Source organism: Puma concolor, chromosome D4 (assembly GCF_028749965.1).
Source record: "Puma concolor isolate L17-30 chromosome D4, mPumCon1.1.hap2, whole genome shotgun sequence".
NCBI classification, from domain to species: Eukaryota; Metazoa; Chordata; class Mammalia; order Carnivora; family Felidae; genus Puma; species Puma concolor.
This window is the reverse complement of record NC_141679.1, coordinates 16,930,047-16,954,317: the sequence shown is the minus strand read 5'-3', so window position 1 is coordinate 16,954,317 and position 24,271 is coordinate 16,930,047. Positions and strand designations below refer to the sequence as shown.

The 24,271-nt window shown below is 41.5% G+C and overlaps 1 protein-coding gene across 4 annotated transcripts in view; it reads left to right on the top strand.

Moving 5' to 3' along the window:
- The window catches only part of TRPM6 (transient receptor potential cation channel subfamily M member 6), a 205,034-nt gene that overhangs the window by 58,153 nt on the left and 122,610 nt on the right, over positions 1–24,271 (top strand). For all 4 annotated transcript variants that reach the window (XM_086685020.1, XM_086685017.1, XM_086685018.1 and 1 more), the window contains one exon: positions 23,774–23,853. In XM_086685020.1, coding sequence (XP_086541146.1) covers positions 23,774–23,853 — 80 coding nt within the window. The remainder of the gene's footprint in view (positions 1–23,773; positions 23,854–24,271) is intronic.

Here is a 24,271-nt window from a genome sequence, read left to right as displayed (position 1 = left end):
GAGAAGGTGGGGTCACCCCTCACTGCCAGGGTGGGAACCAAGTTCTTTAATTTCTTTCTCCTGGTATACAAATGTTGATGTTCATTTTTCATCTGCCTTGGATTCTTCCACGACTGACAAAGTGTTAAGTGTTCTGATGAGACTGACATCTGAGTTTGTAATAATCTGGCCATTTCTTACCCCCCCCCCCCCCCCAGTTTCCCCCTCCCCAACCTTCCAGGGCTTGGAAATCATTTGAGATGGGACTCAGCATCAGCCTCATTTTGGGGGCCAAAATTACAGACTAGTAGTCTAGTATTAAACTTGCCTCGATAGGGGCGCCTGGGTGGCGCAGTCGGTTAAGCGTCCGACTTCAGCCAGGTCACGATCTCGCGGTCCGTGAGTTCGAGCCCCGCGTCGGGCTCTGGGCTGATGGCTCAGAGCCTGGAGCCTGTTTCCGATTCTGTGTCTCCCCCTCTTTCTGCCCCTCCCCTGTTCATGCTCTGTCTCTCTCTGTCCCAAAAATAAATAAACGTTAAAAAAAAAAAAATTTAAACTTGCCTCGATAGACAAGGCTATGAATAGGACTTTGAACTGATTGTATCCTGGAGAGAGAAAAGACCCATACAGCACACTGGTGATTTGGAACAAATTTTGGTCATATCTTGACTATTTACAATTTTCTATCATGGCTCATGCTTTTGGCAAGACATCCATGCCCGAACTGTCAAGGTTTGGTAAATATTGGACCTGAAGTATGTCTTGCCTCCTTTTGTTTCTCAATAGATTTTTGGTCATGGGTAATTCCGTACTGGCTGAAGAGCCCAAACACTCTTAGAGGGACTTTCGTTACACTTCTGTAGAACCGTCCAGTGTTGGAACTCAAAGCATCCATCCTACCTGTAACTCAGTTATTCCTTTGTGTGCCATTAGAAACCAACATGGCAACTATTTCCTGTTAAAAAAAATTGGGGCACCTGGGTGGCTCAGTCACTTAAGCATCCGACTGACTGTTGATTTCAGCTTAGGTCATGATCTCATAGGTTGTGAGATCAAGTCCCACATCGGGCTCCCTGCTGGGCATAGAGCCTGCTTAAGATTCTTAAGATTCTCTGTCTCTCTCTCCCTCCCTCTCTCTCTCCCTCCCTCTCTCTCTCTCCCTCCCTCTCTCTCTCCCTCTGCCCGCACCCCCCTCCCCACTGCCACTCTCTCTCTTTCTCTCTATCTCTATCTCAAAAAAATCATTGTGAAGTAAGATATTCCAGTGTGGGTCCCAGTTGTGTTTTTTTTTTTTTTTCTTTTTTGCCTCTTAATTTTATTGAAGTTGTGTATACACATAGTTCAGAGTCAAATAATTCCATAAGGTTTGTTATTAAAAATAGCAGCCCCCCCCCCATCATTTCCTGCTTTTCAGAAAGAGCATTTCATGTTCATTGCTTTTAGCTTGTTAGTACTTACTCATGCCCTAAATAATACCTATGTTGCTCTTTCTTGATTTTTCGGGTGTAGTCATCATGCATTATCTTTCCAGGTGGAGTATGAGAATTTAGATTTCTTTTGCATTCCTGCAACTACCAATCACATGCATCCTTCCTGTTCTTTCCACCATAATTTTTAGTTAGGTCAGTATTTAGTACAGTCTAAATACTGTAAGAAGGCATAGAATTATGCCTTCTTACACACTGTTAAAAGCTGAATTATGTACTATATGATCACTCCTCCTTTCTGACTTTTGTTTCCCCCCAGAGTTGTCTTTCTGTGTTTCCAGAATTTTCTATGGTGTTTTCAATAATTTAACCGACAAGTTCTTTGCCAGTTACTTAAATCTTCTCTTAAGATGATCCCATTTTAGCCCCTATTTCAACCAATTTTATCTCAAGTCCAGCTTTCTGACCTGATTTGCCAGCCCAGTCCGGTTGCTCATGATGTTGGATGCACAGCTGTTACTTTGGGGTCTGCCTTCAGCAGCATGAAGGAGGAAAACAGCTTTAAACCCAGGGCGGTGCTTTACAACACTAAGAATTTGCCTCTGTCATGATGGGTCTTGTTTCTTCTATCCCATGTCTTCTTGATTTTTTCTACCATTTTGTTGGAGCACTCATTCCAGTAGCTCTCTGAGAAAGGGTACACATAAAGTGAACTGAACTGATGTATTTTTAAAAAAAAAATTTTTTAATGTTTACTTATTTTTGAGGGTGACAGAGACAGAATGTGAGTGGGTTGGGGCAGAGAGAGAGGGAGGCACATAATCCGAAGCAGGCTCCAGGCTCCGAGCTGTCGGCATAGAGCCTGACGTGGGGCTTGAACTCATGAGCCGTAAGATCATGACCTCAGCTGAAGTCTGATGCTCAACCAACTGAGCCACCCAGGCGGCCCCTGAACTGATGTATTTTTTTTTTTAATTTTTTTTTTCAACGTTTATTTATTTTTGGGACAGAGAGAGACAGAGCATGAACGGGCGAGGGGCAGAGAGAGAGGGAGACACAGAATCAGAAACAGGCTCCAGGCTCTGAGCCATCAGCCCAGAGCCCGACGCGGGGCTCGAACTCACGGAGTGCGAGATCGTGACCTGGTTGAAGTCGGACGCTTAACCGACTGCGCCACCCAAGCGCCCCTGAACTGATGTATTTTTAATGACAAATTATCCTTTCAGATTTTTTGCCCTCAAAAAAAATTCCACTAACAATGCAAAAATAATTTCTTGTGGTAAATAATTTAAACAGTACCAATAGAAATTCAAACAGGGAGCCTGGGTGGCTCAGTCGGTTAAGTGTCCGACTTCGGCTCAAGTCATGATCTCGCGGTTCGTGAATTCAAGCCCCGCATCGGGCTCTGTGCTGACAGCTCAGGGCCTGGACCCTGCTTCGGATTCTGTGTCTCCCTCTCTCTCTGCCCTTTCCCTGCTCACGCTCTCTTTCTCTCTCTCAAAAGTAAATAAATGTTAACAAAGAAGAAATTCAAACAGAAGTTTCTTTTTCTATCCCTCAACCTCATCTCTCTCTATTCAGAGGCATTCCGACTGTTGGATTTGGAGCATTGAGTCATTTTTCTGGATTCATTCAGTCAACAGATATTTATAAATTTATGAGTGCCAACCATGTGCTAAGACCCGTTCCAGAACCTGGAAATATACAGTGAACAAAACTTATTTTTGAGCTGGAGAGGAATGGTGTGATGTTTCTTGATGCTGGAATTTAGCTCCACTGCCACTTGGGTTAGCTTGTTGTTCTTTTCCTGGAATACGAACATGGCATAGTCAAGGCTGTGTCTGTCTCTGCCTGTCTCTCTTGTGCATATAAAATCATGACAGTTATAAATTGAACTTCATAACCTGTGTGTCACCAGAGCAACATCATCATACTCCTGAGATATAGAGATAGATTTTCTGAATGGGTAAACAGAATGTGGTGTGTTTACACACACACACACACACACACACACACACACACACACACACACTGGAATATTTAGCCTTAAAAAGGAAAAAAAAATCTGACACCTGCTAAAACATGGATGAACCTTGAAGATGTTATGCTAATTAAAACAGGCAGTCATAAGAAGATAAAGACAAATTATTATATGATTCCACTTATATAATGTATATAAACTAGTCCAGTTCAAAGAAAGGAAAAGTGGACTGGAGGTTGTCAGAGGCTGGGGGAAGAGGGAAATGAGTTATTTAACGGGTGTAAAGGTTCAGTTTTACAGGATGAAAAGTTCTGGAGATTGGTTGCACAAATGTGTGACTATATTTAATAATACTAAACCACACACTTAAAAATAGTTAAGATGGCAAATTCCACATGATACGTATTTTACCACAATTAAACAAAAAAAAAAAATAGATTTTCACATAAACCCCATAATGGAGTTCATCCTATCATTTGATTAGGGTGACTGAACCTAGTTGTAGTTGGGTTCAGCTGCTGCCTGGGATCCCCGGCTTTCTAGGGCATGCGAGGGGATGGCCATGGATTGCCCTGGGGACTTTCTTTTGATGCGCTTAGCACCAGAATGTTTGGCAGGTCGCCTTGTTGGGGTGGCCTGATGCTGCTTTCCTTTTCTTTCCGTGGTGGTTCCGTATCTCTGAGGAAGAGGTCGTCAGTTATTTATAGTACAGATAAACCCTTGAGACTATCTCAGAGTGCCGTGACCAGTTACGCAATAGAGAGCAGTGACAAGTGGTAGTTTTGTTTGGCTTGGAGGTTGCGTTCTTTTTCTGAGTTTGTAAGCATGTGCCTCTTGAGGGCCTCCTGATGCATTTTGATTGGAAACGAAGAAGTTTACTTGGTAGCACAGGCAGGTGCCTTCCCTGCGTTTTTCCTGCCAGCGTTTGCTTTGCAGCCCTCTGTGGAGTGATTCTGTGCTATGCTGGCTCTGGTTCTTGAAACACTAGGAATGGGTAAAGGTCAGGTATTCCAGAACCGCAACGGTGCTATACATGTTGACTAGAGAGATCAGCCTGGCGGATTTGATCATGATCTGTTCTCCTTTTCTCTAAACTACGTATGGCCATCATACAGAAGTTTCTTCCAGGCAAACTCCAAGCCTACTGGAATGAATGAGTATGGGCAACCAAGGTTCTCTCCTCACTTTGCAGATTGCGGATTCAAAGCTTCTTACAATGGTCATTTCTGATGTGAGCAGACCATCTGGTCCAGGGTCTGTCTGTCAGAAACTTGGCCTTTCCGTAACAGGTGTGTGCGGTGACCTTGGAGAATATATGCTTTCTTGGGATTTTATTTCTCTGCAAGATTAGCATACTTTTTATCTTCCCTAGTATTGGAGTGTGTTGGGATATAGGCCAGGAGGGGCCCCTCAAATTGCCCACACCAACTAAAGATACTTAGAGCCAGGCAAAACTTTCCTTGTGATTAGATCACAGAGCCTGATAGCGCCATTTTGGAATGTCTGGCATGTTCTTGATCACTGATTTTCCTTAGTTGTAATCAAAAAAGGAACATAATGCGGTAATTAAGTCTCTAGAAGTATCAGCAGGAAGGTGAGAAGAGTAATAAAAGGAATAGTTGGAAAAGGTAGTTTTACTGCTGGCTGCATGCCCTTGTGCCTTAGGCAAGCTTACCTCAGTTTCCTTACCTATAAAGCAAATAGCTACCATTCACTGGCCACCTCCTTCTAAGAGCTATGAATGTGCTTTGAGGCAGAAATTCCTCTGAAAATGCAATGAAAGCAATAGATCAGGAGCTCCAAAACTCAAACTCAAAACCAGGCCTACTGGGGACTCAGGTTTACTGAGCCCTGACTAAAAATGGCTGCCCACCATTGGCCCCAACTGTCACCAAGCTGCAATGCAAGCTTAGTATTGCCAGATTCTGCTTTGCTCCCCGCCCCCCTCCTTGTTATATAAGAACAGATGTACAGGGGCGCCTGGGTGGCTCAGTCGGTTAAGCGGCCAACTTCGGCTCAGGTCATGATCTCACAGTCCGTGAGTTCGAGCCCCGCGTCGGGCTCTGTGCTGACAGCTCAGAGCCTGGAGCCTGTTTCAGATTCTGTGTCTCCCTCTCTCTGACCCTCCCCTGTTCATGCTCTGTCTCTCTCTGTCTCAAAAATAAATAAATGTTAAAAAAAAAAAATTAAAAAAAAATAAATAAATAAAAAGAACAGATGTACAGATTCTTTTTTTTTTTATGTTTATTTTGAGAGAAAGAGAGCCCATGTGCACGCACATGTGCTTGAGTGGGGAAAGGGCAGAGAGAGAGGGAGAGAGAATCCCAAGCAGCCTCCACGCTGTCAGTGCAGAGCCCAACTTGGAGCTGATCCCACCTATGAGAGATCCTGACGGCAAGATCATGACCCCAGCCGAAATCGAGTTGGACGTCCAACTGACCGAGCCACCCAGGTGCCCCAGATTTTTTCTTGAGTGTAAAACCTCTTGATTTCTACATTTTGGTAGTTGCTTGTGAAGATTTTTGAAGAAATTTTATTGGTTGGATGACACATATTTGTGGTTTGCTTTCTGCCTGTGGGCTGTTATTTATATGAACACAGTAGTCCCTTCTTAATCTATGGTTCTGTTTTCTACGGTTTCATTCAACCACAGTCTGGAAGCAGATGATCCTCCTTCAACAGCTCCTCACAAGGTCAGGTAGCGTCACACTACGTCACTGGCCTACGTCATTCACCTCCCTTCATCTCTTCACACAGGTATTTTATTATCTCACGTCATCGTCATAAGGATGAGTACAATACAAGGTGTTCGGAGGCAGAGAGAGATCCCATTTACATAATTTATTGTAATTGTTTATCATTGTGCCTAATTTATAAATTAAACTTTATCATAGGTATGTGTATGTAGGAAAAAAATGTAGCATACCTGGTGCTCAATACTATCCACTCTTTCATGCATCCAGGATCCTCCATGGATAAAGAGGGACCATTGTACTTTTCTGTGATGGGTCAGTCTTTCTGCCTGTGCTGCTCCCCACTGAGAAACTTTTGAGTAATTCACATATTACTTTATTTATTTAATTTATGTATTTATAAGTAGTCTCTATGCCCAATGTGGGGCTTGAACTCACAACCCTAAGATCAGGAGTTGCACGCTCTACCAACCGAGCCAGGAAGGTACCCCCAATTCACCTATTCAAAGTATACAATTTAACGGCTTTTAGTATATTCACAGAATTGTACATCTAATCACCACAGTCAATTTTAGAACATATTTATCATCCCTAAAAGAAACCCCACACCCCTTAGCTGTTAACCCCCAGTCCCTCTATCCCCACCAGCCCTAGACAACCACTGATCTACTTTCTGCCACTATAGATCTGCCTGTTCTGGGCATTTTATATAATGCAGGAATATAATGCAGGAATACTGTATGTATTCCTTTTTGTCCGGTTTCTTTCCTTTATTGTAAGGTTTTCAAAGTTCATCCATGTAGCATGTATCACTACTTCATTTTTTTTTTTTTCTGTATTGCTGAATAATATTCCATTGTATGGATATAGCACATTTGTCCATTCAACAGTTGATGGACAGTTGGGTTGCTTTTGATTTTTGGCCATTATGAACAATGGTGCGGTGAACATTTGTATACAGGTTTTCGTGTGGACATGTATTTTCATTTCTTTTGGTGGGCATCTAGAAGTGGACTTGGTAATTCTACGTTTAGCCTTTTGAGGAAGTGTCAGACTGGCTTCCAAAGAGACCATGCCATTTTACATTCTCCCCAGCAATACATATGATAGTTTCAACTCGCCAACACTTTGTTTGTCTTCTTGATCATAGTCGTCCTAGTGGGTGTGAAGAGGTATCTGTTGTGGTTTAGAGTTGCGTTTCCCTAATGACTAATGATGCTGAGGCTTTTCATGTGTTTATTGGCCATTTGTATGTCTTCTTTGGAGAACTGTCTGTTCAGATCCTTTGTATGGCACTTATTTTTGATCCAGCTCTTGAGATTTTCTCCTGGGAAATGCGCATATTCACATCCACACAAAAGGTGGTACAGGTGGACCCCCCTTATCTGCAGGAGATATATTCCAAGACCCCCCAATGAACACCTGAAACTTTGGATAGTATCAAATCCTATACATAGTGTTTTTTTCCTACATGTACGTACCTGTGATAAAGTTTTACTTATAAACGAGGTCTAGTAAGAGATGACATCTCTAGTAAGAGATGACTCTCAACAGCTAATAATAAACAATTGTAACAATATACTCTAATAAAAGTTATGCGAATGTGATCTCTCTCCAAATATCTTATTGTACTGTACTCCCCCTTCTTGTGATGATATGAGATGAAGGGAAATGAATGATACGGGCATCGTGACATTGTGTTGGGCTCCTATTGACCTTCTGATGATTTGTTAGACTGCGATTGACTGCAGGTAACTGAAACCATGGACAAAGAAGGACTGCTGTGCACAGTTTCTAGGGGTTCATGACCCTCTTGATATTTCTCTACGGATCTGACGGTACCCATAGAAAACATGCTATGTAGCAGGGGTTTTTCTGGGCATTTCATATGCTTGCTCTTACTCATATTATCTACTAGGGACCTTGTGGGATTCATGTGAGGATTAGATGTTCAGGCAAGTGATTTGTGAACCATAAACCACTCTCCAACTTCAGGGGTTGCTGTAGGCCTACGAACTCCGTAGGTAAGTGATAGTGAGGTGGATGGAGTTGTTAAGGCCATGAGCTGGAGTCAGACTGCCCATGTTTGGATCCTAGTGTCACTTTTATGAGCCATTGTGTTTTGGGGCAATCATTCAGTGTCTCCGACTCAGTGTTTTCATTTGTAAAGTGGAAATAACAACCGACCTACTTCCCACATCTTCTTGGGAAGTTAACATAAAGTGCTTCCTATTGTGCAGGTGGGCACATAGAAAGTGCTGAATAAATTATTCAGCTGATGCTGTGGACTGGGTGTTTGTGTCTCCCCAAATTGGTATGTTAATGTCCTAACCTCCTCCTATGTGATAGTATTTGGAGGTGGAGCCTTCTGGAGGTAATTAGAACTTCAGGGTGGAGCCTTCATGACTGGGATTGGTACCCTTATCAGAAGACACATAAAAGAGATGATCTCTGTCTGCCATGTGAGAATACAGTGAGAAGGTGACCACTGTCAACCAGGAAGATGGCTCTCACCAGAACGTGGCCAAGTGGGCACCCTGACCTTGGACTTCCATTCTCTAGAACTGTGAAAAATCAACATTTGTTGTATAAACCACCCAGTGTATGGTGTTCTGTTTATGGTAGCCCAAATTGACTAAGATACCTGCATTTTAAATATTATCTCACAAAAGGAACCAGGCATATTATCTTATAGTGGAGCAGGTTGGTCTTGGAATATGGAAATATCTTTCTTCCTTCTGGGGAAAATAGATGTCCTCCATTGATATTTTAAAGAATCAAGAGGTTTTATAAATTAAATCTTATAATCTTGGGAAAGAGAATTTTACTCCCAGAAGAATTTTGAGTCCTTAAGGTACTTTATAGATCCTTGGCCTAGATCAGTTACTCCTCTCCAAATTGTGTCCCCACTGTCAGTGTTTGCTATAAAGTGATTTTATTTTATTTTATTTTTATTTATTTTTTTAAAAATTTTTTCATAACATTTATTCATTTATGAGAGACAGAGAGAGGCAAAATATGAGCAGGGGAGGGGCAGAGAGAGAGGGAGACACAGAATGCGAAGCAGGCTGCAAGCTCCGAGCTGTCAGCACAGAGCCCGATGCGGGCCGAACTCACAAATTGCAAGATCATGACCTGAGCCGAAGTCAGACGCTCAACCAACTGAACCACCCAGGTGCCCCTATAAAGTAATTTAAAAAAACAAAGCAAAGCACCACCTCCCCCACCCCACCCTCCTCCTAATCTTTGTCCTTACCTGGCCTAGAGGAACTCAGGATTCCAGCCAGGCAGTTTTGCTCTGTGATAGGAAGTTCAAGCAAGTAGATATTGTTGGATTAAAACAGAAAAGAGGGTCCAAAGTCTTAAGATTTAAGCTTTCCATCTATCTATCTATCTATCTATCTATCTATCTATCTATCTATTGTAATGTTTATTTTTGAGAGACACAGAGCATGAGCCAGGGAGGGGCAGAGAGAGAGGGAGACAGAGAATCCGAAGCAGGCTCCAGGCTCTGAGCTGTCAGGGCAGAGCCCAATGTGGGGCTTGAACTCACAAACCTTGAGATCATGACCTGAGCTGAAATGGATCACTTAACTGACTGAGCCACGCAGGTGCCCCTACGCTGTGGGGTCTTCTTGATGTCAGAGTCTATCTTCCAGTTTAGTTGAAGGAAAAAGCTCTGTAAGTAAGGTCCAGTGTACCAGAGAGTCTCGGGAGTTACTGGGATTCCAGTGTTTTAGGAGTTTTGTTCTCTGATCTACAGACAGCCCTGTGGGGGGGGGGGGGGGGAGGGGAGGGGGTGGGGAGCAGGGGGCTTGGGTTTTGTTAAAGAAAATTTTCTCATAACACTTGTTAAAGACAGCAAGAAAGACTATTCAATGGGGGTTTTGCAGTAGGGCTGAGAGATGGGGCTCAACTTTGAATACAGTAAGTGGAGATTTATATTACGTGTGTGTGTGTGTGTGTGTGTGTGTGTGTGTGTGTGTATTTATATATTTATAGCCTAGGAGAGGGGTGGAGGTCAGGTCAGGGGAGGGAAACAAATTACAAGAGAAAAGATCACAGCCAGAAGGATTCTTGCTAGACCACCTCAACAGGATTCTTGCTGAAGGCAGGCCAGGTGATCAGATATCAAGGGTGGGGGATTTTCACTAACTGACTCAGCAGGTTCTTGCGAAAATGAACTAGATGGGTCAAGAACAGAGCCCAAAGTTGGGGCCTCGTCAGAAAAAGGACTCAAGTCAAAAATAGCCTGAATCAAATTTGGTCAAGGAGAGAGTCTTGGTCAGCTTGAGACATGAGGTGGCGAAAGTGGAATGTTCCTCTTTGTATAATACAACCTATTGCATTATATAAATACTGTTAGCATTTGAGTGACACATTTCTTAGAAAAGCTGCCTTTCTTTTGTTTAATCCTTCTTTTACAATTGCCTTTTTGAGTCATTTCAGGGTCTTTTCCTTATGGATATATTTCTTTTCATCTTAATAGCAGAAGAAATTAAATATAGAAGAAACATCCTAATAACGAAAACTCAGTAAAATGGGAATCTCCTCTGTAGTTTGGCTTCTCAATGATCTAGAGAAAGGCATTGTGTGGTAGTTATGTTCCCCTTTCCTTCCTGAATTGCACTGAAAGAACAGTCAGTTTCTAAACAACATTGGAACTTTGAAAATCAAGTGTAACAGCCAGAAACAGAAGCTGGGAAACTTTATTCTAGCAAATGAGATTTCTCATCTGCCAGCCTCTGTTACTCACAGGATTCTTGGTATCCCACTGACTTGTGATTCTCGGCTTCCCGGACCACACTCATTTTATTAAGACACCTTTTTCCTTTGGGAATTTTAGTGGATAATAATGGATTTATCTTTTCTTGAGAATCACACTATTTGCATGTATTTATAGAGCCACAAAATATTTTCTTTTCCTCCCATATACTACCTTTGGTCCCCAGGATATACTTAAGGAACTCTGGTAGAATGCTCAAATGTGTACCCAGAACTCAGGTAACCCCTGGAGATACTACAATGAACAAGGCAGTTCCCTATGTTCCAGAGCTGAGTGTAGTCAGTCTAAATAGGTCATGATTATACAGTGCCTGGGGGTAAGCACAGAAGGATCAGAGGCACATGGAAGGAGATCTTGATTCAGAGATTCAGAAAAAGAGTTTCCAAGAAGGTTTTCATGATGTCTATCTTGGTGGAGAAAGGAGGGGAGTAGAGACTATCCTAGGAAGAGAAGGGCATGGAGGGAACAGGAGGTGAATTCAGAGAATACAAAGTTATTTAGTATATTTAGAATATAGAAATTGAAGTAGAGAGGGGCAAGGGATGAGATGAGAGAGGGAGCATTTCAGATGTGGTAGGCAGTGGGCGGTACACCTGGTGATGGACTTCTAAACTATCCTGATGACATCAGGGGAACCCCTGAAAGTTTTAAGGTGAGAATGACATGTTTACTTTTTCACTTTAAGATTATAGGCTTTACTGCAGAGAATGGATCGGAGAAGGGAAGTCTGGAGGCAGAAAAACCAGTTGGGAGGCAATCGAGTCAACAATTCATGGTGACTTCCGGATAGTGGCAATATAGATGGAGAGACATGGGCCGATGCAAGAGATGTTTAAGAAATAGAATCCATGGGGCGCCTGGGTGGCGCAGTCGGTTGGGCGTCCGACTTCAGCCAGGTCACGGTCTCGCGGTCCGTGAGTTCGAGCCCCGCGTCGGGTTCTGGGCTGATGGCTCGGAGCCTGGAGCCTGTTTCCGATTCTGTGTCTCCCTCTCTCTCTGCCCCTCCCCCATTCATGCTCTGTCTCTCTCTGTCCCAAAAATAAATAAACGTTGAAAAAAAAAAAAAAAAGAAATAGAATCCATAGGTCTTGGTGGTTGACTGACTGGGAAGTAAGGATGGGGAAGAATTAACCGTGGTGCTCTGGTTTCAAACTTGGACACCTGGGTAAACTGGTGAGCCCTTTGGGAATACGGGTGAGGGATAGGCTTAGGTGGGGGACACAAGGGGTACAGATTTAGATTAATTTGAAGTCAGATGTTTTTTTGTTAACCTTTTAAACCTGGTGAGGTAAATAGGGTGGGTTTTATTTACCCTGTTGGCTGAGTTACATACAATGAATAGACTGCCATGGGCAACCCCTGTATTGTACTTGCTTCTTCTGTTCTTTCTCCACTATGACCCATGACTTCTCAAAGAAGATGTGACTTTCATAGGTAACGGTTAGAAAACTGGTACTCTTTTCATTGAGATTCTTTGGTTCAAGTCTTCTTGTCTTTATTTGTCTTGCTGCTACTTAATATCACACGTTGGCAAAGTTCTGCCAAAGACACTTTATCACTTCTGAACACTAAAGCCATTTTGGATGCTTAAGGAGATTCTTGTTCCTCAGACAAGTACATTTTTTGGTGTTTTATTTTATTTTAGATTATTTTTAAATTGAAGCAATTTGGTCACTTCAAATATTTTTTGGAAGTTGAGTATTAATAATAAAAAATACTATAGTTCCCTAAAGCAATTAAAATGCATTATACCCAGTGTTTTTGCTAACATTTAAGAGTTATTAGTAACTCATACCTTTTGTTTATAAATTGGCACAACCTCTATGGAGGGCAACGTGACAATGTTTGAATTCACTTAGAAAGTTTTACTAGCGGGGCTCCTGGGTGGCTCAGTCGGTTTAAGTGTCCGACTTTGGCTCAGGCCCTGATCTCATGGTTTGTGAGTTCAAGCCCCACATCAGGCTCGCTGCTGTCAGCCTATCAGCTCAGAGCCCGCTTCAGATCTTTGTCCCCCCCCCCCTCTGCCCCTACCCCACTTGTGCTCTTCCAATAAATAAATAAATATTAAAAACATTTTTTTGAAGAAATGTTGACATTTCTGACAGTTAGATATACATGCACATGAAAGCTATGCAGTACGTATTTTAGCTAAATAAATTATGGGACTTCCATGCAAAGGAATACTGGTCAGCCCCCAAAAGAATGAAGGCAACTGTATGTGTACAAGTACATAAGGATGTCCAAGTTATTAATAAGTGAAGAAAAAGCAAGGTGAAGAATGGTGTGTGTTATATGGCTCTATTTATGTAAAAAGTTATTTTATTTTATTCTATTTTATTTTATTTTTGAGAGAGAGAGAGAGAGAGAAAGAGAGAGAGAGAGTGAGCATGTGAGCAGGGGAGGGGTAGAGAGAGAGAGGGACAGAGAGAAGTCCAAGCAGGCTCCACGCTTAGCTTGGCGCCTGACACGAGACTTGATCCCACGACCCTGGGATCATGACCTGAGCTGAAATCAAGAGTCAGGTGCTCAACTGACTGAGCCACTCAGGTGCTCCAGTGAAATTTTTTTAAATGAAAGTTGAGTGCCTGTTTCTAAGTGCAGCTAAAGGAATGCTCACGAACATTTTTACAGCTGGACAGTTGGATGTTGCTGTAACAACCTCTGGGGTCAATCACCCAGGAAGATAAAGATTTCTCCAGTTCACTGATGGAGATATCTTACAGGCTAGCAAAGAAAGGACATTTACCTTGCCTTTCTCCCCTGCTTCCTTTCCTGTCATTATACCTTGCCCTGCCAGTCTGACTGCCCAGTGATCTCCAATTAACATTTACTCTTATCCTTTACACTAAATTCCTACTTGCTTAGTGTAGATGTCTGTAGACCCATATATTCTGAGGCACACATTTTTAGGTTGGTGTACTGGGGGACATCCTTGGAATATCATGCGACACGTTACTCTTTAGAGCATCCAGGGGGATCCAATTGATCTTCCCCATCTAGCTTAAGTTTGGTGAATCCTCTGTTGAGAGAGTATCTCCTATGCTTTTTGATCTATAGAACATATAGTGTATTGTGCTGTTGTATAATAGCTGGTGATAAGAAAGGGCACTATGATTGCACATGTGTATCTCCTTCCTTCCTTTTTCTCCCGTGGAAAGAGGGCCAAAGGAGAATGCTGAGATTCGCAGCCTTCAGAGTGAAATGGGCTGACTTCTGTAGCACATAGGTAATGGGGTGTTGGGCAGAATTACCAAGAAGGAAACGTTTGTCATCCTCTCCTTGCCTCTGTTGGAAGAGGATGCATTTTCTTCAAGGCCGAGCCTTCCTTCTTAGCTGTTCATACCAGTTCCTCACCTCCTCCCACCCCCCACCTCCGCAGTCTCTAAAGTCATTTCCATTCTCTCTTACAACTTCTCTCTCTTTGTATTGACTTCTCTTTTATCTATAAACAAGGTCTAGGCTTTCTCAACATGAAATAAGCTTCTTTCAATTTTGTCTCTTAAACATATTGCAAGAGATCTCTGGCTCTGGTATTTGGTAGAACCTGCTCTTCCTCCATGAAAAGGTGGTAATAATTGTATCCATCACACAGATGTGGATATTACGGTAGCTAAGGCACATAAAGCACTTAGTGTGGCCTTTGACGTCTAGGGAAGGCTACACTAATGATGGCTGTTGCTTGATAGGGTTCATTTAGCGGCTCTTGTTCCTAATGTTGCTTCTCCCAAGGGTGTATTACACTAGCTGCCTCCTGCTTTGCACCCCAGTTCCTACATCTCTCTCAACCTGTTCGCTGATCATGGACAAAATCATCATTCTCCGTACTTTCTTGTCAGGATTAAACCCATCTTAGCTCTTCTTTGAATGGTCCTGCTTTTGTAATAATGCAGATTTTTTACTGAAGAGAGAAACTTTCTCCATTCTCTACTTCAGGTATCATATCACTATCCGCATTGGTAACTCTTTGTTCCTTATTCCCTGAACTCTCTGCACCATATGTTTAGTTATTTCCAGAGGTACTTGGCTCTTTCATCTTCTCTGTTCTCTGCTCCCCAGGGAACTCATGGCTTTTACCGTAAGTATTCTCAGAATTCTCTGCATGTCTAACCAGCATGGAATTCTGTCACCACTTCTCAAAACCTTTGTCATCTTTCAAGGCTTTTCCTAAGTCTCACGTCCTCCTTAAAGGTTTCCCAAATATCCATAGGCAGAGGGGTTTCTCTTTCCAATGAGTCCCATAGTCTAGTCTTGTGCCATACTTGGTATCTATTTATAAACATAGGGTTTTTTTTTCCCCCCTTTGGTGTCGGTCTTTGGGACACAGTTTTATTTATTTTTATAAGAATAATATATGCCAACCAAAGTATTTTTTTAAGTTTATTTATTTATTTTGAGCGAGAGAGAGAGAATGAATGAGCCGGGGAGGGGCAGAGAGAGAGGGAATGAGAGACAATCCCAAGCAGGCTCTGTGCTGTCAGCTCAGAGCCCGACTTGGGGCTCAGTCCCGCGAACTGTGAGATCATGATCTGAGCCAAAATCAAGAGTCAGATGCTTCACCAACTGAACCACCCAGGCAACCTCCCCACCCCCTTTTAAAATTTATTTATGAACCAAAGTATTTTTGAATGAATGAAGCTCTTATTCTTAGAGGTATTGATATTTCAAAGGAAGAATGGATAAACTGCTAGAATATATGCTACCTATGGGTTCTGAAGGGCTGATGATCCCCCATTTGTCATGCTTCAGTGACATCTCTGGGATGGAGAATTTGGTAGGCTCTAAAGTCATCCCTAAGGCTAGAAATGAATACAGTCAAAGTTATCTTTCAAAAGTCCCTACATTGCTCATAAAGTATCGTACGTGAAGAGTTGATCTCTAATTGCTTTTTTTCTCTAGGTTGAAATGTTTTTTCAGCTGAGCAACAGATTAAATAGGGGATGTTGAAATACTACAGTGCAATTGGAATAAGATGCACACACTAAGACAGCATGTGGGACCTAAGACCAATTAGGAAACCGTAGATCCTGTCTCTGGCTCATGCTCGTGCCCACATGTGATCACTTTGGGGCAATGGTTTTCTATGTGTGGTTCATGGACTCCTGGGGGTCTTTGAGACCCTTTCAAAGGATCCTCAAAATCAAATAATAGTACTAAGACATTTGCCTCTTTTGCTCATTCTCTTATGAGTGTCCAGAGGAGGTTTCCTAAGGTTATATGATCAATTCACAGTACCTAAAAAGGCAGTTGGGGCACCTGGGTGGCTCAGTTGGTTAAGTGTCTGACTTCGGCTCAGGTCATGATCTTGCGGTTCAAGGGTTCGAGCCCCGTGTGGGGCTCTGGGCTGACAGCTCGGAGCCCGGAGCCTGCTTCGGATTCGGTGTCTCCCTCTCTCTCTGCCCCTCCCCCCACTCACACTCTGTCTCTGTCTCTCACAAAAATAAATAAACATTAAAAAAAATTTAAAAAGGCAATTAAAATACTACTTCCTTTTCCGATTACATGTCAGTGTGAGGCCAATTTTCTTTGTATACTTCAACCCAAACCACTTACTGCAACAGACTGAATATAGAGGCAGATGTGAGAATCTAGTTGTCTTGTTAGACATTAAAGAGATCTGTAAAAAAATAAGACAACGCTCTTCTCTTTAAAATCTTTATGAATCTTAATTTTTTTTTCATAAAAAGTATGTTAACATGTGATAGGTTTACTACTGGTATTTAAAATGAACTAAATAAATGTCTTAAAAAGTCCCAGTTCTGATTTCCTAAGTTCATAAATATTGGTAGATACGCTCATATAAATGAGAGCTTTTTGTTAATATCTATGACTATGAAAGGGTCCTAAGGCCCAAAGTTCTGAGAACTGTCACTCTTGAACTTTGTATACTCCTGGACGTAGAATGGCATTGAAGTCGCTCACACTTAAGTTTTTTGTTGTTGTTGTTTCTTCTCGTCTTTCTTCTTTTCTCTCTCTCTTATTCTTTCACTGAAGATTTTAATTTTTTCCAAATTAGACGTGTGGTATTTGTCTCCTGATATTCAAGAAGTAAAATCCTGTTGCAGTGTTCTTTCTGCTGTGCTGCACATATATAAACCTCTCTATGGATGACCTCAATAAAATTGCCTTCAACCTGGAATTCCAAATAAAAGCATTATTGTTCCAGAGGATGGTAGGTTTCTTAAAAGTTGATTATTTAAGAGGATAGCTTCACTAATAATGACACTTGTGGCAAAAAAAAAAAAAAAAAAAAAAAAAAGAAAAAAAGTATAGTTTCACCCCAAGAAAAGGATTTTTAGACTATGTAGTTCACTCAGATGTAGTTTTGGTAAAGTTGTGGATAATTTAACAGGATATTTGGAGCATAAATAAAGATCATCTATGTACACAGATAACAAATTCATGGATATTTTCTACTTGGAAATTGGAGAAGACTGATTTTATTTATTGATTTATTTAAAAACATTTTCTTAAATGCTTATTTACTTTTTGAGAGAGACAGAGAGACAGAGACAGAGACAGAGACAGAGCATAAGCAGGGGAAAGGCAGAGAGAGAGAGGGAGACACAGAATCTGAAGCAGGCTCCAGGCTCTGAGCTGTCAATACAGAGCCCGACGTGGGGCTCAAACTCACGAACCATGAGATCATGATCTGAGCTGAAGTCAGACACTTAACCGACTGTGCCATCCAGGGTCCCCACGACTGATTTTGTTTAATTTGAAAATCTTAACAGATTAGAGTAGTTTTATAACAAATAGGCCCAGCATTCAGTTAAATTCTGTATTTTACTATCCAGGGACAGTTGTAAAGAATACTCATAGAGGAACTTCCCATTTCTTTCCCCCTTTTCTTATCAAAATGATTTAACATGATCTGAGATTACAAACTTTTTTTTTTTTTAGCATGTTTTATTCCCCAAGGGACTGCATAAAGCTGAAGCCTGGGTGACAGCAGAGAAAAGGATGTCTCCTCACTGCTATTTGAAATTGTGTTTTAGGACATAATGAGGACTTTCACCAATTTGGGAAGGAGAGGGTTGGGGTAAGACATCATTTTAGTTTGAACATTTATGATACACTCTACTTGGCTGTTGAGGTGACTGTTGAGTTCTTCCAATGCCCCATTAGGCTCTGTGGAGAAATCATAAATGTTGTACTCATGTACTTAAGAGTTTATATAATGTAGACATTCATTCTGAAGTTCTAAATGCCTTTGCCCTACAAGGCAGGAAATGAAAATGTTGGCAAAATTTCTCACCTAAACAGGAGAACTGGCATTCTAGGGAATTGTGAGTTATTCAGTTGACATTCCATTTTTAACGATGTTACCCAAAAAAATCATTACCAACAAAAGTAGCACTCACTTTCTCCTACCCCAAAAGAAAAAACATGCAAGATTATCTTTTACGAAGTATGACTAAATGCTGCCTGCTGGACAGATTATTTACTTGGAAACCAGTGAGATCAACTTGTGGCAGTGTAGACAAACCAGCTCCTTGGGTTTTGGTTCTTTTAGGTTTGCACACCCTTTGACTAAGATTGTTAATCTTCAATCAAGTGAGTCCTGTGAAGCATCCCTGTAGAACGAGGACAGACCCTGTGGAAGGCCCTGAGCTGACTCTTCCGAGTGAATGGGTTTGCTTTGCAGTGAAGCAGTTTCTCTGGGCCAACAGATTGTGCGCTGTGGAAGTCCACCTGCCTGTCCCTCGGCTTGAAGAGGCCCTTGCTCCAGAGGAGAAGCCATGTAGAAGAAATATCAAATGTCCATCTTGAGTCTGAAAATAGTATTTCTCTGGTCCATTCTGGTGCCTCCTGTGTGTCGTCGATTCCAAGATAAATAAGCTAACACTCTATCTTAAAGTAGATTACAATAATGTTAAGAGAAAAACAACTTGAGTAAGAGCAATTAATTAAGCATTGTTCATGCTGTGATATGTATAAGATAGTGTGGGCAAAAATTGATTGATGAACAGATAAAGAAGACGTGGTGTGTGTGTGTGTGTGTGTGTGTGTGTGTGTGTGTGTGTGTGTGTAATGAAATATTACTCTGGGATCAAAAAGAGTGAAATCTTTCCATTTGCAACAACATGGATGGAACTAGAGTGTATTATGCTAGGGGAAATAAGCCGGAGAAAGACAAATATCATGATTTCACTCATATGTGGAATTTAAGAAACTAGACAGATGAACACAGGGAAAGGGAAGGAAAAATAAGATAAAAACAGAGGGAGGCAAACCATAAGAGATGCTTAAATACAGAGAACAAACTGAGGGTTGCTGGAGGTGAAGTGGGTGTGGGGATAGACTAAATGGGTCATGGGCATTAAGGAGGGCACTTGTGATGAGCACTGGGTGTTCTATGTAAGTGATGAATCACTAAATTCAACTCCTGAAACCAATACTACAGTATATGTTAACTAACTTGAATTAGAAAAACAAAAAGATAGTGTGGGAAGCATAAAAATGGGAACCTGTAGTTTCACCTGGGAAAACATTTGTTAGACATTAGATTTTTTGAAAGTACAACCGAGTTTTTAAAAAGAAATGACCTGTAATCTGTGTACCCCTTCACTCCCAATCGCACAGCCCTCTGGATTTTAAAGAACAATCATTTGCAGAATTTTTTTTTTTTTTTTAAATTAAGGAATGTGTCTAAAACTATGCCTTCTCAGGGGTGCCTGGCTGGCTCAGTCGGTGGAGCATACAACTTTTGATCTCAAAATTGTGACTCTAAGCCCCATGTTGGATGCAGAGATCACTTTAAAAATACAATCTTTAAAATGATGCCCTCTCAGAGATTCCCCTGAGAGAGGATCTGTTTATTCTCTCGGAGCCTGAAAAGCCCCAGTGTAGAAATAGTTTCATTGAGGACAGGGATGAATTCATATAGCTTATTGACTGATAAGCTTATTATTAGTTTGTATAGCTTCTGTTGGGAGATTTGTTTTTAGACCTTTGTTTGCTATTGGCTGCCCTCCCCTCAGGCCTGGGATTGTATGTACAATCTGATTATGTTTTAGAGTGAGGCAAACACAGAACCCGAGACCAACAGTTTCCCTTTTTTGTCCTCTGCCTTTCCCTCCTCCGGATAGTAATGTCAGTCAACAAACACCCCCCCCCACCTCAGTATCTATCTGTCTGCCTGTCTGTCTGTCTATCTATCATCTCAGCAAAACACCCAGCTCTGTAGGCTGCCATCATAGCTGCAGAAATGGCATAGTCTCCACCCCCAACTACTGCCCACGACAGTTTGCTGCTCCAAGTGGCAGAAGCCACCACGTTGGACATTTGTCCTCAATGGATCTGGGCTATTGAATTAGAACCAACAAACATTTGGTTTCTAACCACTCTCTGTTGATATGAATGTGAGAGCCTCTTCTGTATGTGCTGCAGAGTGTATTAAAAAGGCTATCGTCACAAGATAAAGTAAAGTTTGAAACTGGGAATTGCTTGAAACTCTTGCAAATTTGGCCTGATTTTCTTTTCCCATAGTTTTGAGATTAGACGTGAGAATTGCAGGAACAAAGTTTCCATGTTCTTGGTATGGCACAGGTCTCCTGTTTACACCTTTGAAGGGAAAATTATGTTCATGGATTCCTGAAGTTCTAGTTTATGCGTGTTCGTTGTGTTGTTCATTCCAGTAATCACTGGGTTGGGCCCCGGGGGTAACAGAAATGACTGTCAGTGGGGCCCATGAGAGCAAGAGTCTAGTGGGGAAGGTGGACCCAGAGAAGTCATTTCTTTTAAGTATGAGATGTCCCAGGAGGAGGATTTGGAGGTCAGGAAGTATTTTCCTATGGAAGAAAAAAAAAATCAAAGTTAAGTTCCCTGGCTACCAACCAAAAGCTAATTTTTTTTTTTTTATATATCAATAATAATAGCTAAGCTTTAATCGACCCTTAATAAGTCCCAGGGAAAATTCTAAAGCTTTAATTTATTCCTTTCAACAGTGCTATGAGGTATTATTATTATCTCCATTTTCAATATATGACCAAACAGGCATGAAGAAATTAATTTGCTCAGATGGGCCTACCAGTCAGATACCTAATCTAGTCTCTTAAAAAGAATGAATGACAACATAGCCTGCTTAATTTGTATATCTAGTTTCCTATATTAATGACCCTTTTTGGAGAGCTTTTTAATAGTTAACTGGTGAACGTGCAGTTTAACGATACCAGCTTATTATGTTTCCTCCTTTTTATTCCAAGTTACATCAGAGCAAAAAGCTTGTCTTACCTGTCGTAGAGTTGACAGCATGCAGCCTGGAGGCCTATCCGATATATTGGTTGAATCAATTTGGAATGAAGAGCTCTTTGAGAACATACTGACTTCCCTATAGCACTCTTCTCAGTACTTTGCAAAAAGTTAGGTACTTAATAAATGCTTGCAGAATGAATAAACGAAATTGTTAGTTTTTGTAGTGGAAATAGGGCTTACCAATTCCAAAAGATTGTGTCATTTCTTGTTATAGTAAGTAGATTTTGAGATTACTTTGTTGGGTTCACTCCATGGTCTGTGACTCTGAATTTTTCCAAGTTTCTATGTTTTTAGTGCTCTACCAATTTAGCGGATGGCTTTTAAAAAGCTGCTGACTATGCAAAAGGGATAAGAAGGTAGAATGATTTTGGGGGCACCTGGGTGGCTCAGTCACTCGAGTGTCTGACTCTTGATTTTGGCTCAGGTTATGAGTCCAGGGTTGTTCTGCACCGAGTGTGCAGCCTGCTTAAGATTATGTCTCTCCTTCTGTCCCTCTCCCCTGCTCTCATGCTCTGTCTGTCTAAAAATAAAAAAAAGAGGGTAGAATGATTTTAAGATGACCTGGGCTTGATCTGGGAAGTTTTCCTTGTTTATAGATATGTTTAAAATGTGCAGGAACCAGTCAGTCAATGCCCACCCCTCTCCTTTTTGCTTAACAAGATCTGGATTCTGCTTATATGCAGTTCCATTCGGTAGTCAGCAGTTATGTTTAGGGTTGGCGCATATTGAACAAAATCCATGAGTTTAATATTGAAGTATACAGGGGAGTCCATAAATGCCTCATGTGTAATTGTGGGGGAAGGAAAACTTTTCCCCTGCTCTCTTAGGTTTGATGGCCAGCTCTGTAATAAACTGACAGAAGAAAAGATAGGCACATTTATTAATTTTTGATAGGTGCATGGGGACATAACAGGAAAACAAAAGTAAATGCCCCAAAAAGGGTGATATTTGAGAATTGATATACTGTCCCAATAGGGGAAGGGTTGGGGGTGTAGGCAATTTAGGAGAGAGTTAATGATTTGTACAAAAGATGAATGGGCCCTTAGAAGAATAGATGGGAGATATGATAGTTTGTGACCAGGTTTGTCTGGGTGTGATGTTGACTTCTAGTCCCTTGTCTTGAGATAAGAGTCAATCCTTCCTGGTTGATGAAACTCCCAGGGCTTTATGACAATTGAGTTCCTGTGGAAGATCCATCTTTAGGCAGTTGGGAGAGTTCAGCGAAAGCCTCTCACCGTACTTGCCGTTTTCCAAGTGCCTACAGCTCAAAAGAACCTATACACCAAGGCAGCATGTTTTAGGGTGGCATGTCCTGAGCATCTGGGACGTGAGGATAAAGTCCCACAGAATGAGGTTGCACAGCTGGATTTGTCACCTGTTGTCTGGTGCTGTGCATTTCCTGCAACTGTAGGATGAGAACAGATGTCAGAGTGAGGTGGGGGCGGCAGTAACATGGAGTTTGAAAAGCCCCCTTGCGGATTCCCGTCCACTGCCCTTTTGTCACTGCGGTAATGCATGTGTTTATATTTTTATGTAATGTACTTATATGTTGATATGAGCTAAAATATTTTCATATTAGGAGAAGGCCAAGCTCATCAATTGGCTGGGGTCTATTGTGGCTCCAGTGTCCTCTGCTTCTGGATTTATAATATGGCCCATGGGAGAGCATGGCTGTGAGTTGAGTTTTGTAGAATGGGAGAGATTTTATTACGAGGTTGAGCGAGTACCTATGTACCATGAGGATTTAAGGACGCTTGTAGGCTGTGCAACATGAAGCGGCACAGTCAGGGGTAAGCCATGCTTATAGAATGTGAATCAAATTGTCTACCTAAATAGAGAAGTAAACTGAGGCAAGCCCTAATGACCAGAAATTGAGTTGATTCAGGAAGAGCAAGACAATTGCAGTTCAGGAAGCACGCTGTAGCAAGCTATACCTGAGTCCATGGAAGGCTTGGGGTGGTCTATATTTATGGGTAAGGAGTGCAAACAGGAAGAAGTCCAGCCAGACTCCAAGTCATTAAGTTCATTGGCTTGAGGATGAGGAGAGATTCTTGGCAGATGTTCATTGGTCAGGAGGTAAGTCTCAGTCTTCTGTATGTGAGGCATTTACTGGGAGTCAGTGTCTCAGTTTTTAAGCTCTGTTCTTCTGAGGTCATGTGCATGAGATTCCTCAATTCATATCCTGCAGTCCCATTTGAGATTCAAGCCCTTCCCTCAGAATCCTGCTGAGATTCCAGCTTCCTGTGAAATCTTCACCAAAGTGGGACTTTATGAGTGAGAATTTTGAAGTTGGAGAACTTGAAATTCACTCTATAGAACTATGGTACAAGATTTAAAAGTGACTTGTAACAGAATTAAAATGATGCTTCAGTTATAACATTCCTTCCTTCCTAGAGTTTTGTGCATTTATGGACATTTTGCTGAAAATGAGATTATGGATCTATTTGTGATTATTTTTGTGTTCGCATTTGGTTTATTTGTGTCTGTGTTGTCTGTGATAGAAGCCAGTAAATGCTTAGTCTGTTTGGGGTTGGTCTTGACATTTTGATTCGTCTCCATGATATTTAAATATGTCTTGCCTGCCAGAACTACTGTAGTTACACTGCTTTCTTACATAATTATAATATGAAAAATAACGACACTTTCTCTTCAGTCCCAGAAATCCTGGATTGAAGGAGTGTTCAACAAGAGAGAATGTAGCAAAATCATACCTAGCTCAAAAGACCCTCACAGGTACAATTTTTAATTCTATTTTCCATTTTAAAGCAACACTACTTTGAGGACTGTTTGTGGAAACTTAGAGATACGATTTGTCTAGAGGATTCAATAATATATATCTGTAAAGTGAGCGTTTCTTTATTTTTAATCAATGTTTCTTTTTATATATTTATTTATTTCAATGTTTATTTATTTATTTATTATTATTATTTTTTTTTCAACGTTTATTTATTTTTGGGACAGAGAGAGACAGCATGAACGGGCGAGGGGCAGAGAGAGAGGGAGACACAGAATTGGAAACAGGCTCCAGGCTCTGAGCTGTCAGCACAGAGCCTGACGCGGGGCTCGAACTCACGGAGCGCGAGATCGTGACCTGGCTGAAGTCAGATGCTTTACCGACTGCGCCACCCAGGCGCCCCATTGTTTATTTATT